The sequence below is a fragment of the Seriola aureovittata genome, chromosome 20, assembly GCF_021018895.1.
Source record: "Seriola aureovittata isolate HTS-2021-v1 ecotype China chromosome 20, ASM2101889v1, whole genome shotgun sequence".
In the NCBI taxonomy this organism is placed as follows: Eukaryota; Metazoa; Chordata; class Actinopteri; order Carangiformes; family Carangidae; genus Seriola; species Seriola aureovittata.
In genome coordinates this window covers 15064808-15080835 of record NC_079383.1, presented here as the reverse complement: position 1 = coordinate 15080835, position 16028 = coordinate 15064808, and the positions used below count along the sequence as shown (strand labels likewise).

The 16028-nt window shown below is 41.0% G+C and overlaps 1 protein-coding gene across 2 annotated transcripts in view; it reads right to left on the bottom strand.

The window, feature by feature from the left end:
• Positions 1–2108: 2108 nt before the first annotated feature.
• Positions 2109–16028, bottom strand: part of plod2 (procollagen-lysine, 2-oxoglutarate 5-dioxygenase 2) — a 31390-nt gene continuing 17470 nt past the window's right edge. Inside the window, exons 5-20 of one of the 2 annotated variants that reach the window (XM_056364557.1) lie at positions 15362–15474; positions 15192–15255; positions 14784–14881; positions 13560–13661; positions 11455–11580; positions 11239–11360; positions 10353–10457; positions 9307–9432; positions 8304–8445; positions 7393–7455; positions 5992–6105; positions 5610–5675; positions 5303–5407; positions 3812–3958; positions 3468–3593; positions 2109–3261 (exon numbers count right to left, since the gene is read on the bottom strand). In XM_056364557.1, coding sequence (XP_056220532.1) covers positions 3106–3261; positions 3468–3593; positions 3812–3958; positions 5303–5407; positions 5610–5675; positions 5992–6105; positions 7393–7455; positions 8304–8445; positions 9307–9432; positions 10353–10457; positions 11239–11360; positions 11455–11580; positions 13560–13661; positions 14784–14881; positions 15192–15255; positions 15362–15474 — 1775 coding nt within the window. In that variant the 3' untranslated portion in view covers positions 2109–3105. The remainder of the gene's footprint in view (positions 3262–3467; positions 3594–3811; positions 3959–5302; positions 5408–5609; positions 5676–5991; positions 6106–7392; positions 7456–8303; positions 8446–9306; positions 9433–10352; positions 10458–11238; positions 11361–11454; positions 11581–13559; positions 13662–14783; positions 14882–15191; positions 15256–15361; positions 15475–16028) is intronic. The other variant, XM_056364559.1, reaches the window with a different exon arrangement.

Below are 16028 nucleotides of genomic sequence, written 5' to 3'. Positions count from 1 at the left end.
GTGTGGGACATTGTATATATCACACACACATAGTACATCATACGATGGCTTCTGGATGAACAAGTTGCGTTGCAAACTTGTTTAGCTAGATTTCAAGTGAGACGGTTATTTATTTAACCCACAGTATCTGCTTCAAAACTATTCCACAAGAACAAGAAAAATGACTTAAAGGGTGAAGCTGGTGATATTCTATATGTTTACTATCAACAAGAACAATGAAAATACCAATACCAAAAAATAAATTGATGCCATTAACATCCCTGGTTAGCTGTAGACCTCCGATGTCGTCTAAAATTGATTAAAACCCCATCACTGAGGTGCATTGTCGCACGTATGTCTTCAGTTGGAACGAATGAGGACAGGGTCTACTTTCAAGACTAGTTGTAAAGTCTGCAAAAAAAAAAAAAGATTTTCCAAATTTTCTGTGGCACCTACCAGGTCATAAAAGCTGGTACTCGTGTACTGTAATAAGACTTTGATTCATAGCCCCAAGTGGTAAATATGTGACTAAAAATAAATAGGAAAATGGCTCATGAGTGGCACACAATATAGGCTTGAAACTGCTCATTCCCACCACACAGCATGATTGTCTTCCTCTAAACCATGCACACCAGTCAGTGTACCCCCACACACGGACTGGCCTCAGGCACTTGCATTCTTGGATCATTGCAAAGACTTAATTTAAATCCTTTGTTTAGTCAGGACCAGTATGTATGCCGCCATAATGGCTAAATCACTGTCTGTTACTGGGCACCCTGCAGTTTGTGGCACACTTGAAAATACTCTGGTATAGTATCGCGTTTCCCATCGTTAGAGCCATTGACCCCTAAGCATGAGTATTCACTGGGTTAAACAGGGAGTGTGTGGCCTCCTGGTGTTTTCAGCTTTGCCTGTAAAAACATGCACTCCAGAGTTGAGGGAAAGGCTCTACAACAACCTGCACTTGCATTCCCAATATTCACTTTGCTTCATTCTTCATCTAAACTTTAGAAATAAATCAAACGTTTTCCTCCGTTTCTGTCTTTTGATAAAGTCATTCCTGCGAGAACCTGCTTGGAATGCAGCTTTTTCCTCCACGCCTGGCTGGGATCAATGTCACCTTTCAGAGGGCCTGGACACGGGGCAGACCAGGGGAAACGATGGCCACAAAGGGCTCTTTCAGCAGCACAGAGCCTTTCCCCCATGCTGACCTAAATCTCCTCCTTCTCTGCCCCTCTGCTCAGCGTCTCAGACATTCAGCCTTCATCCAGGCTTCACAGGGAGAAGCAGAATCGTGTGCCTAGTCAGGGAGTCAACCCTGCAGGACCCCAGAGCTGTGGGTGCTAAAAAATAATGAGTTTTGATAGGGAGGTGAGACTCCAGATGATGTAAGTAAGTGAAGGAGTGATCTAACATCAATATTGTATTTAGTTTTCTAGATGGTACACACGGAGAGGCTTGTAACTGCTAAAAATGAAATCACAGTTCTCTTGTATATCTGTTTCTAGTTCTCAAAAGTTGATCAGGTTTAGTGAGATTACTCAATCCAACTGGCTGATTAAAATAGTAATCAAATCTAAGTCAATGAGCACTGACCCTCCTCTCTACAGGATGACAAGTATTCTGTAGATTCCACCTTCCACACTCTCCCCCTCCATTCCGTCATCAATCTTACAACCTCCATCTGCACTTTCATACTGTTACATGTAGATGTTTACACTCAGCCCCTAAGGTAAACTGAACTACATTTGCACTGATGTACATCACCACGCCCAAAGCACTCCGGTCCTTACTCTTCCAGCAGAGCGCTGCTCCAGTCCAGACCGGGCCTGACTGTTTCTACATGTGAAGTGTTCAGTGGAGAACAGCTTGACAGATGTGGTAGATGAACTGATAACAGTGATGAAACAATGGAAGTCTTTCTCCAGTGGCTAGTGATCTCTTCCAGACATGGCTTTGCTTCTGCCAAATTCTGCACAGAGGAATTTCTTGATTTTGAATTATCTTAAGTTACAGAAAAAGGGAGAAGGACTAGTTTTTGCTTTAAATAGCCTACTAAATCACTGATGTTTTAATAATGCAGATAATAATCAGAGTAAAAAGTAAAAACAAAAAGGAATACCTTCATATTATTTTTTAATAAAGACTTTTATTAAATTTCAACAATAAGTTAAACAACTTAATTTGCTTAGTCCCAAAATCTATTCACACAGATCTCTCAGAGAAAATATTGCAGAAAATGTTTTCAGGAAAGCAAATGAACGTTGCCAATTTCCAAAAAAAAAAAAAAAAGAAAGAAAGAAAGAAAAAAGAAAAAAGAAAGCCTTTCAAGTAAAACAGAATATTGAACTTCATTCAAACAGAATTCATACTGAATTCTGCTGTCTTGTTTTTCTGGTGTGCAAAATTACAAAAATAGATTTTTTTTTTTTTTTTTCACTGGGCAGAAATCAAACTTGAATTAAAATCCCAAATGACTCAAACTAATGATTGTCTTTAGGGTGGAAAAACACCTTAAATTACACCCCACCAAATAATTGATTAAGAAGGCAGAACATGGTGAGCACCAGTAGTAATTATTGAAGCAATGAGTTTTTTTTTTTTTTTTTTTGTACAGTATAAATGACATTTTACCTGAAACACAAATAGATACACAACAGCTATCTGCACACTAGCATGGTACAGCTAACTGCTAGCAAAGCCACCAGTGTGTGTCAATGACGTTACCATGACAATTGTAAATCAAGTATTGTGTAAATCATGACGGCCTACAGTACCAACAGCTCCTGCTCGGAGTTTGGTTTTCAATCTAAATATAAACGGTTTGAATGTGAATGGAAGCCCTGTACCCTGCTAGCATTTTTTCTTTAATCCAATATGTGTATCTTAAGTGTGAATTGATTTTATCACTTCCCTTTCCACTCTACACTCTGTTTGACAGAGATTTTTTTAATGCAATTGGTTAATCTTTTAAAGCACTTGCTTTAAAAAACAGAACTGCATCAGAAAAAAAAAAAAAAAAAAAAAAATGGGGCCCAAAACGTCAAATGACAAAACTAAACAAACATGATGGAAAAAAAAAGCAAAGCAAGGTCAAAAGACTAATTTGCAGTCTACTCAGGTAGTTCAAGGATCAATGAAAGACACTGCGATGTAGCGGGTGCCATTGGTGGTGGGCAGGCCTTCGTGGAGATGAGTCAGTCGTCCTGGGTGCATGAAGGTCCAGCCTTTCCTCGGTGACTCTATGGAGCAATTATACCTATGGAAACGGCAGCCCCCACCCTAAAAGAGGAGATAACAGACGGTGGTTGGAGATTTAAATTGGATGAATAATTGTGGAATAAGTCACAGGGTTAACAAGAATATTAAGGAGGAAGATGGTGTAAGTGGAGGAGTTGAGATTAAATCAAGTTTGATGATATCTAGCTGACATGCCAATCCGTTATCAGTATGACTCATTCCCCATAACACCTCTTCCTCCTCCGTACCTGAAAATCTGTGTCTTTGTTATTGAGGGCGATGTTGATGGTGAAGGTGGAGGAGTCATGGTGGGGTCTCAGGTACGCTTGCCTCTCAGGCGTGTACTTCACCACGAAGTTCATTAAAGCGTAACCCTGTATTGAGAGGACAGGAATATATCAAGTTAGCTGACAGTCAGTGTATCTTTTCAAAACCTGCTTGAAATCACTTTTCAACAAAGAATGTCAAATACATGTAAAAACAGGTCTCAAGAGGAGATCTAACTGTTTCTGCTGTTTCAGCTTTTGGGCAAATAGAGGTGGGGGGATTCACTGTTTATCTTTCCGTTATTTCTCCATGAAGTCACTCTAACCTTTGTGTAGTAGCCAGAGAAAACTTTCAACGTGACGGGTGATATGAACTCTCGGATGAAGTGTAGCCACTCTTTATCAAACCCGATTTGCTTCATATGAATGTCGTCCGTCGGCACGGTCTCATAGCCTCCGGCAATCCTCTTGTCCTGAGAAAAAAGGAGAGAAAATAAAGCACATTGCAGTGTGATTAACGACGGAACAAATTACCCTCCATCCTCAGTGTGTGTGAGAGTGCGGTTTTCAAAGTGATGATGATGATGATGATGATGATGACGTGTCTGTGTGTGCGTGTGTGTGTCCTCAAAACCGCAGGCTGTACTGTTGTCTTCCTGCATCAGGGTTAATGACCCATCCCACTCAGCGATTCCCAAACAGAGTTGGTCAAAGGATCTGTACATGTCTAGTCTCCCAGGCAAAGTTTAGGCACATTAATTAACAATTTCAAACTACATAAAGCAGGCCACATGAATTAAACACCATACACACAAAACACAATATCATAATGTTTTGTTTCATTATATTTTAATGCCAGACCTTAATATTATTACCTGATGGTAATAATATTAAACATGTGCATACAAACACCAGTTGTGTGTCTGTGTGTGTCCTTATAAACACATAAAATAAAAATGTAAAAAAAAAAAAAAAATGGCTACACTACATCTGCCTCACACAAGGGTGTGAAAGCTATCTTGAAGGTAACAGCTCCCCAAACCATCTTAAAGACATGGCTGTTACAATAAAGTTTACAAGGCATTATTTATTTCGGTACTTCCACTATTTCCTAATGGTGTCTGGGTGTGATTAATTACAACACAAATGCAACAAAACTTTCAACCAACCTTACCATAAGTATCAAACTCAGGCAATTTAAAAGTAGTGAAAGTTTTATAAATAAATTACAGGAAATGTCTTCTGAATGTTAGAAAATGAGCACTGGTGTCTCCCACTGTGCGCACATTGTTGGAATTGATGTGTAATGGAGAAACAAACGAAATTGCCACAAACTTTTTGATAGTTGTTATTTAGTGCTACAGTAATTAGGCAATTGAGACAAAATTGAAAATGAGCAAAACATTTGAGAAGATTTGCAGGTTTATTAACTGATCCCTTTAGATCTTTTAGCTCTGCTTGTGGTGTTAGCAAATGTTAGCATGCTTATGCCATGAACTAAAATGGTGAGCATGGTTAACATTATATCTACGAAATGTCGGCATGTTAGCATTGTTCATGCTGATGTTAGCGATTGGAAGAGAAGATCTTTAGCTCCGTCATCAGAGCTAAAGGTGTGCTTTGACATTTTAGAAACAAAACAATTGATTGATTAATCGGAAGAAGCTAATTATTTTCAGCTTGAATATTAGCCTTCACACATTTCCTGCCCTTGCAAAGATGTGTGAACATAACTGCAGAAAGAAATAAGGGCATGTGTGCCTGCAGGGTGCTGACTACAGATCTGTGTTCAGGGAACCTGAGCTAACAGTACTGACCTCATGTTTGCCTCCAGACCATGAACCGTAGTGCTCCATCTCCTCGACTATTTCATCACAGGCCTTCTCTGAGAACACTGGGAACCAGAAAACATCTGGGCACGGCTGCAATGCACACACACAAAGAGACATCTGACTAATAAACCTGAGTCATACACCGTCACCTGGAGCTGCAGTTACTGTAATGTTCTACCCAGATACTGGATGTTGAAAGCAGATGTTGTATTTCTGCGCGACATTATGTCATTCTTCTTCCCTGTCTCTCTACATCCTGAACACATGCAGATACACACACAAAAATACAAACCTCTTCCATGCGGTTCTCAGTGAAAATTCGAGTGTAGTTTTGGTGGATGTACTTCTCTTTCCAGTCCTGCACAGAGAAAGAATTTCGGATTAGTGGCCTTTTTTTTTTTTGGGACTTTTTGCTGACCTGCATACCTCACAGAGCTAATCCCCTCTCCCACAGGGCACGTCGCAGCGTGTTGAATACAGTTGTAAATCACAAAGCCTTATCAGACAGGAACCTTATCACACTGAAGTCATTATTTCAAAATCATCTCACATCTGTAATCCATCCATTATGGCTAATGACCTTTTACAGGTGGCTGCTGTTTATCTCAGCTATTCAGAAAAAAAAAAGCCTTTTCTTTTTTGTGGTTGAAGAATAATGGGAGCTCATGACTTACCACAGGGTTTTCAAATATCTGCCACAAGTCATTGTTGTAATGAGAAATGTTATAATTGGCTGTGGAAATGAGCCTCCCAAAGTCGTGACGGTTTGTTAAGTACATGAAGATTCCCTGCAGCAAAGAGAAAAAAGTTCAGTCAGCTTCACAGAAGTTAGTTAGTAATTTACAACAGATCATATCTACATAACCAAAATACATGCAGATCTACATTATAGACACATTTTAGGTTACTATTATGGCAAATGTATATGACAGTCATAAATGGTTAGCACCGACATAAAACCAGAACAAAACCTACCAAAAAGCTTCATTTGCTCGAAGATTTCAATAAAGTCTGATTTAAGTGCGTTTTAACACACTGAAATCCATTCTGTTTAACTTAGACAGAGGTGCCAAATAAATAATCTAAGATTATTTATGGGTTGTGGGTGGGGGGCTGCAGGGGTGTTGATGGGTTGGGAACAGGAGAGGGTGGGACAGTGAGGTGAGAGGAGTGGGAGAACAGGAACAGACGGGTGCTGGGTAGCTTGGGACAAAGCAAATCCAGGAATGATATTCCCTCTACGGTGAAGCATGGAGGGGCGACGGGGGGGGGGGGGGGGGGGGGGGGGGGCTGTGTAGGGGAGGATTTGGACTCACTATCAGACTAGGCTTTGGAAATGACAAAAAAACTGATGAATTCAGGATGGTTTTAAAAGCTCCCAGCTTAAGTTTCCAAATTGCTTGTGAAAGCTGTGATTTAGAGCAGAAGGTTTACACGGGTGAAACAAATTATTTTTGGAGCCTAGTCTGAGATCAGTGAGTGTGTTTAGAGGGAGCAGCTCGTTACATGTGTTTGCTGTGAGGTTTGGCTGTTCGGGGCAAAGCATCAGGACAGGGGACTTGCATGTGGACTGACTCCAGTCCTCTTTTCTCCTCCTTGATCTCCTCTCGGAAGCCATTATAAAAACAGGACAGAGCACTGGTCTTTCTCTCTCTAGCTTAGACAAATCCGCGTTTACCTAAACTCATCACAAGCAAAAAGTCAACATCAATTTCCAAAGAGCTGCCAGTCATCTGGATTTCTTATGAAAGGACATAGACAGCTACTCAATATTAATATCAATATTAATTAACACTTTCTGTAAATATGGAACTGCCCAATCTGAAATAAAACCTGATAATGTTCATATGATTTCCAATGGAGAACACAATGTAGGAAACTGTATTTAAAAATTTGCAAATTTACAGAATTAAACTCAGCATGGCCAAGAAATCCTCAATCAAATTAAGTACACGTCTTTTGCATGTGAAAAAGTGTCTGCCTATGTAATGAGCCATAGCTTGCAGTGGCCTCTCAGTGCTAACCCATTGGAAATGGATGTTTCACAAAGCAGAGTAATTAAAACAAATGGAAACCTTTGGGGGCCTGAGCATATGGAATGATTCCGGAGAAGGGGAGTCTTTTTCTCTGTGACTGGTCTAAAATGAAGGAGAAGCATTATGTAAATAGGATAACATGAATCAGTGTTTCAGAGGAAGAGACAGGGTGGCAGTTGAAATATATATGTCACATACATAGCAACTCAGGAGGAGGGGAAATTCGCCTGCATGAAAAAGGAGCAAGATTCCCTCTGAAGCTGATGTTTTTGTGGGTTAACATAGGTGGGATGCACGTGGGGGCGGGGGGAAAGGCCAAGCAATCCAACAGCGTAGACCGAGTTTGGATCAAGCATGGTTAGTTGTCTAGAGCTGAGCACATGTGGCATGTCAGTCAGTGACATCAGGCATTAGCTGGATAACCATTTGAAGAGTTTAAAGGTGGAAAAAGAAAAACACATAACAGACAAGGCAACTTTTGTCAGCTAGCCAGCCAGGCATTGCAACCGGTTGCACTGTCTGTGGTCATATGACAATGAGGGCAAGAGAATGTGATGGGTGATGGGATATAAGTGGAGCAAGGAACCTGAACACACCATAGAGCAACCGTACATAGAAGAAGAATCATGCCTTGATGACAGACAAAGACATTTCAAACCAAGTATACTTGCCAAGCTTTCATCTGTGGTTTCCGTTGAGCTGTTGACTTTTGTCAGGGTTAAGATTCATTGCATTTTTAAACTAGCAGTGCCAAATCTTTTCTCTATGCACCTACAGACTTTCATTTTCTAAACATCCCTGAAAGTGGTTACATCCTTATTTAGACATGTTTTGAATGAATAAAATAACATTCATATTTTAAGGACTACATAACTGAAATAGCCTACAGCGTATTCACATTAGTTTACAACATGAATCCCTCTGAAAGACTGAGGCTGGGGCCTTCTTACCAGTTCTCTTGCATTTCTACACAAAGCCATATCTGGGTCCAGTTTCTCCAGAACAAAGTAGTTCCTCTCTTTCATTTCATTCCTCAAGACATTGCCCTTGACAAGGTATACATGTGCCATGTAAGGAATGTTCCACACACCCCTAGAAACAACAAGACACAGAGAAAAGAAGTGTTCATTTTGCTGTAACTGTTCAAATTTGCATTCTTGGGATGCCAGGGGACATTTTTCATTGTGATATTCATGCCATCCATGACTACAGGTATATTGTATGAGGTGTTAGGGAGCGTGTTAGAGAGCTACATGGTAAAATAAAGCAGCATGTCAGTGTTATTCATTCAAACTGTTTTGTCTATTGGGTTACAAATATAGAGAAACCAATTTGTAAAGATTTTTGTTTTATTCACTGAAGTGAAACCGTTTTTTTCTCCCAATTTGAGATGAATAGTTCCATCACACTTCACTCTCTGTCACTGCTAACTCCCACTGTCAGCCTGGAGATTGACACTGTTCCCGGATCCCAACCTCCTCCACACAGGCACACTAACTAACCAGTACTGTAGGAGTTGCTAGTGCAGCGACAAGGACCTGATCCCTCCGCTGTTTTCCCTCCCTGCAGGTTCACGGGTGATTAAACCAGTTTCCACTGTGGTGGGTGAATGTTTGTTCCTCTGCGCCTTGTGGGTGCCATTTCTACTTATTTTTAAACACATAAAAAGTGAGTCAGGCAGCGACGCCTCAGGCTTTGATGCTCGGTGTTGTATCACTGCTCAGGTCTGATTGTGGCTTAAATGACTCTTCATGTGTGCATCCTAGGACATAGCTCATAATGAAGGCATCTTATGTGTCTTGTTTCAGGTGAAACAAAGCTATCAGCTGTTTCAGCACAGTAGGACAAGAGTTATTTACAGCCATAAACACAGAGAGATCCAATACTCGCATGCAGGTGTACGAACCATAAAAATGCAAAGCTGTGTGTGTCTTTATTGCACTTGTGACTTACACGCGTTTTCTCTGCACAATGTCGACATAATCCTCAGAGCGAGCGTAATAACCATCCAGGCTCAAGGCTCCCCAGAAGTTGGACCACAGCTTGCCGTGACGAGTGACAAGGGGACCAATTATTTTTCTGTAGAGAAGCAGGAGACAGTGGAGAGATGGTAATTCTGTCAAAGCAGATAAAACTCAGTGACATCTCACAGACAGGCGGCCACCTAATGCACTGGATCCCTTAGTGGTAAAACCAGCGTGCTGCATCGAGGAGATCAGCCTCTTACTGGAAAGATATGATCATCGCCAAGTCAGTAAAAGATCGTAGAAGTAAGAAGTACGTAATGCAAACCAGTTTCATGCATCATGCTGGACTGGATTGAAATGGTACAAAGACTTGCTGCAGCAGGCTCTTTTTTGGTCTTTTTCTTTGAATTTGCACGAAATACAATAACACAGGATTTTTTCCACTGTTGTTCTTTTAGTGCTACTAACCCAAACCACAATGAAAGGATTTTTTTTCAATTTGAGGCATAATTCAGTGTCAGCTGATACAGATGGAGATGGATGCTCTACAGTATACTAATGCTAAATTGTCTTGGTAAAGAGAGATTGGCATTTTCCTCTCACAGCTTCTGTGCCACTAGAGAATTCTCATGCCGTCTTTAAATATCCTAGAGAGGCTTTTGCTTTGCATGCCCTAGCCTCCAACAGGTCACGATACCAGGCCACAGCCACAATGACATCTAGTTTATGGGAAGCTTTCTTCACAATCATGAGCTGCAGACGGTTAAAAAGGGGTTTGCATGTTTGTTTTTTGTATAATGCAAAGTGGCATTTCGGGGTTAGTGCAACAGACTTTCACTGTTTCCATGTGGCCAGGCGAAAACAGGAAGCCAGAGCGGCTTATTTTTAAACTTTCATTCACTCGGCTGTAATGTTCCTGTGGTTTTGCCACTCGAGGGATAAATTGAACGGTTCAACGATCACAACAGCTATCAAGGAGGTTCGTTGAGTGGGTTCCCGTAATGCTTCTATTCCAGTTACCAGTGTGATTACCTGTTCTGCTCAATGAGGAGCTTCAGTGTCTGTCTGTTGGTGAGCATGACGTCTGATTCTATGCTGAAGTAGTAGTCACATGTGGCATCCTTACGGCAAAGATCCCTAATGAAATTGAAAACACAGGCATGGCAGAGAAAGCAGTTATTATTCAATCCAGAGCCGAATACAGTCAATGAAATACTTGGAAGCAATCACAGTCACAATTTGAAATTTATCAGCTCCATAAGTATAAGATGTCATTTTCAATTGCAGAGTCAGACTATCTTTAAGCCTCCGGTGGATAATGTGATTTTTGGAAGATTAGAGACTGCTAATAAACCTTAGACTTCTTCATTATAGGGATGTCCTGACCAATGCTTTTAGGCATGCTCTGCTTTTGATAGAATCTCTGTGATGAGGCATCATAGGCTGAATTTTCACTGTGACAACACACTGTTACTCAACACTGAACAAGGACAGGAAGGTCCAAGTAGGAGTAAACTGCACCTGTGGGGCTGCCATGTAGTAAATCACATCCACATGTCTCTACCGTCCAGCCAAGGGAGAAGATATTATCAAGAGTCTGGAGAGTAAATTATTGAGCTGACAGTATTCCAACCACACTGCAGTACATGCACAGATAAAGTAATTAGTTTGAAATGAACACCTAGGAAATGATACATTGCCACTGTTTAATATCTGTGCTGTGTTCTGCAACATAAGATGACTGCTTTCTTAAATAGAAATCATGAAAGCAGCATTTACAGCTTAAAAAGTAATTTAGCTGGCAACTTTTCCACACAGCTAAGATTAATCTGGGCCAACAGTACCATAATATGGTTTCATGAGTCTTGCTTTTCAAACCACTGATTCTGAGAGATGATAGACTTAGAGGAACACATACATGCCCATGTTCCTGGCCTCCCCTTGGCTCAAATTTTCTTCTGGTCCCACAACCTTGAAACTTTTGAACACATTCCTGTTCTCTTCCCAGAACTTCTGGATGTGCTTCTCGTGGTAAACCTCCTGAGGAGGGAGCCAGTGTTAATGGATTAGGAGCCACATATAAAGAGTCATGTATGATAGTGATGTAGCTGCAGCTGCAGCTGTGTACACTCACATTATTGTGGACAAAAAGTTTGAGTTTATCCTTTGGATAATCCAGGGTCAGCAGCCGCTGGAAGAATTCTGGAAGAAATGGAGTTGGCTGCTCAATGAACACTCCAACCCACACATTTGGAAAGTCCTGTTTAGATTAGAGGAGAGACAAATCAGTACTATTTCAAACAGTGTTTAACATAAATCACTGATGATTTTGACATTTCAAGTCAGATGTAAACAGTAAAGTTGCTACAGATGGTGTCCATGACAACTCTGTCTTCACTTTAAAAACACTTATTTGATTGTATTTAACTGACGTGACCCTTAGTATTCTCTGCAGAGTTCAATTGTTTACATTTATAATTTGTGTGATCTGTGGAAAAATACGTGGTACAGACAGGACAGCTGATGTTATTCATCTAAAAAACTCCCATTAGATAAGCACATTAAAAAATACTACTTTACGGGAATTCTAAGTTCTAACCCTGATTGCAACGTGTAACTCTTGGCAGTGGGAAGCCCATGTACAAGATGTTGAGGCAAAGAAGACAGAGAGAAATTAAGCAAGAGACACAGAAGAGAGGAGGAAACATTTTCCCATGACACACAGCTCCAGCCCACACAGCTCAGTCTGGACTCCTGATCCTCTTGACCAGTTCATGGCAAAGGTCTGGGCCAGGGATCAAAAGGGTTCCGAGCCGAACCGTCTAATTTGCAAGTCCCACAATGACTGTGTTTCAGACACACGAAGGGGAACTCATGCATCCAGCCAGTTGGAGCTTAAATTGTCAGAGAAGGGACAGTGTACAGGCGCAAAGGGAAAGGAGTGGCACAAAGAGCAGTGAAAGGCTAAACTAAATAAGCAAAGCATCTATTAAATCAGACAGAAGCGACACCTCGACTTTCATTCAACCACAAAAGACAAATCTACAGTAGGCAGCAAGGTGGTTTGGCTGGCACAGTATTGGCTCTAGTGTCTTTGCAGGGCCTAAGCTCAATCCTAAAACCAAAGCACACAAAGAACCGAGCAGTACTGCCAGTGATCTGGGTTTACCTCACAAGAAAGGGCAGTATGACCAGTGTATCCACATGACCTGATCTAGAAGTCTCTGTCCCAAACACAGACTGACACAGTGGAACGATATACTCTCACTAACTTGCCTATTATTGAGAAGCAGTGCTTTTCTGCAACCATTATGGAGCGTCACCGAGAGCAGCTTCCACAGAGCCGCCTTTCATGTAGCTGGGTTTGTATTGAATCAGCTCCAGTTAAACTATTGAAGCACATTTATTCATGGAGCCTCTGGGAGTACAGTAAATCTTTAAGGATGCACGCCTCAGTGTTATATTCTGTGATAGATGCTGTGCTGTTTGTGCACTGTGAAAACACTGATGTTATTTAATTACGAGGACACATTTTGTCACATTTTTGAACAGATTTGTACCAAATTAATTTGCAGAAACAAAGTAGATAAAAACAAGGATTATAGAATATATAGACTTGGGTATTGTGAATGCTTCAGTACTCTGCCCACAAAGAGAATTCTGACAGAAGCAACCACACAGCCAGAGACATTTCTTCATGCCTGTCATTCCCGCTGTCTATATGTCGCCGGTCTTGGCTGAACTCTGTGACAAATTTTCAGCGTAACCACTATAACTTACTATTGTGGATAAAACCCATACTGAGAAGCCCACTAAAAGCAAGGCTGGTTGACAGTGACACCCCTTTAAATGAGCCCTTCTGAAAACCCCAGAAGCCATATCCTGCACCACAGCAGTGCAGTGCTTCCTCTTCCCCAAGGAGTTTCCCTGGCACTTATGCTCTTTTTAAAAGGGTCCAAAAGGACCAGCGGGCACATTACCTATTATTCTTGGAAAGGGAGTGTGTGCAGCACCAACAGTCCTGCATATCTGTTGAAATAAGGCTATATAGGCTCCACTCCTATGGTCTAGACAGTCACTGAAAGATGGATGGCTTATACTAGGAAGACCAGGCTATGTTTCATCCTTTCCTTTGTCCACAGGGAGGAGGCGAAAGACAAACTTTCCACAGCAGGAATTTAAAAATGGACTAAAGAGGACAGCAAATAGAAGTGAAATGACTTAATTGGAAAAACTTACTTTTAACTGAGACAAGTCCACAACATCGTCATCACAGTGGCTACATCCATGTTCGTAGTTCCATGCATTGGGGACATAGTTGGCTAAGTAGTTCAAGTACATCTGTGAAGGAAAGAATTCGGAGCAGGTGAATGACTGGATACAGAAGATTAATATCAGCATAAGCAAAAGCTTTTCTATGTCTCAGTAGAGCTCACTTAAAACATTTTCCTGATGTCTTTGGAAAGTCCTACATAGATTTACTTTGAGGACGTGGGATGACCTGGCAGAGTCACTTATCACTAAGTCAGACTAAAGACCACAGGGTTATAAAAGTCACCTCTACTGAAATTGAGACTTGACAATCTAGTGTAATTATTCCTTTTCTTTGTAGTTGTCTTCATAAATTTCAACATATAGTAATCAAAACCATAGCTGCTCTGTATTTAGTGTGCAGGAACGTTACGCATTTTCTGGGAACATGCAATTTCAAGTGTGCTACTGTTTACACATCTCTTATCACAGACATTAACATAGTCATCATGTGTTCGTCACCAGATTGAACCTGGCATGCAGACTGGAAAATAATAATGAGCTAATGGTCAGAGATCCAACTAGGCAGCTCGAGTGGTAGAAACCACTGCTAGGAAATGGATTCTGTGATCTACCATTTAGAGTTTCTCCTCCAGCTGTTGAAGCCTCTGGGAAGAATGACTCAACAGTATGGTGGGTTTGGTTCATTACCAAGGAAGCCCAAAGACAGGCGGCTGGTGGTGGAGCAAGACGCGTGAAGAGTTAGGGGAAGGGTTAAGACCGGAAAAAAAAACAAAGAATGATGATGGTATTGTACGGACGTCCTGGTTTTTAGCTTTATTGTTCTATGTCACTCTAATGCACAGAAATGGAAAAGAGAAAATGTACTTAAGCATTATAACCTAGTTTTGGCCAGAGCTCTCTTCTCCACAAAATAATGAGCTGGCTTTTATGGACCGGGTCTGGAAAGTATCACATGAACACTATGTATATTTCCCGAATGTGTGGGAATTTATGCACTGAAATGCAATCTTTGGTGATGAATGTTAAAAGGCACAGGCCAACAGAAACTCATTAGCAAATGGGAAAGATGGGTTTAATAATTCAACCCGAAGCTAGTGTCGTAGAGGAGGATGATTAACTTAAAAGTATCTATGCTGTGCCATAAGTAGACTATATTTGGTGTGCCAGAGGGCATCATTTCTTACTCACTTTGGTGTTTCCGTTGCCATGGACAACCACTGGCAGAGAGTCGTACACTGTGTTTCTAACTCTCACTCGGTCTGTTCCAAACTTGAGAAGCACTTCGTCTGCCAAAAAGAGGAACACGAGACATTTAAGGCCAGGTTAGGAAATCGACTTACCACATGGGCAAGAGCTGTGAATTTTTCTAATTTGCAGGGTAAGTTGCCAAGACTACAAGAAGATATGCAAACTTTCACAAGAGTGTGGGTACAAAACACGGTTGGTTTAAGTCAGCGCAGCATAAGTTATTTAATAACCCGGTTTTAATTTTTCATAAAACTGGGGTTTTAGGTAACAGAGTTTAAAATATCTGACAAATGATATACATGTTAGCAGGAAATTGAATTATGAAATTCATTTGCTGCGATTTCTCACCAACTGCCCCGTTCAGGTTCTGGAAAATCTGGCACTTGTGGTCCAAAGTCATATTGAGAGTTTGCTGAAAGACATGAAAACAGAGATAACTGGTAAGCCTTCTAAGATACAGTATGTTTTCAAGGGATATATTTTCAGACTAAGTGTTGGTGTTGACACAAGATACTTACTCTTTGTAAAGGATCCACGTATATTTTGGTGTAGAAGAGCTGGTCATCATCATTGTCATGGAGGTTCCACTGTGAAACTATTCTGTTTATGTACGGGGCGTAGCCGATTATACCTGCCAATAATAAACAGTGTGTGAAACACATATGCAGCTCTAAAGTATAGGTTGAGAGACGTTTACAAGGTCATATACAACTGGCAGGCCGTTGGTGACAATTAGACTGCATGTGCTGGCTCCACGGTTTAAAGAGTTCACTCTAGGAAGCCTGAACGCCTTATACAAAGAGTGATTTTTGGCAATAATCCCGAGCACACAAGAAATGGGCGGGGACTTTCTCTTCCCGCAGTCTGCAGATAGAAAGTGTAAAAATGGGCAGTACGAAAGTTGTAATTTATATGTTATAACTGTCTCACAACTCACTACTATCCGAGCCTCTGGAACAGTGTGTACTACTATCTGACACCGTCTCTAAATGTACATTCACATGGCAACCTCTACTGTAGTTTTACCCTGTCTCCTCTTTTTCCTTCTCTAAGGTCACTGACCACAGTAACAGATTGCAGGGTTTGGCTATGTTGCGGGTCAATGCGCCATTTTGCATCCCATCATTAAAAAAAAAAAAAAAAGCCACAGACACTGTAAACAACTCAATGGATAGACATGACATA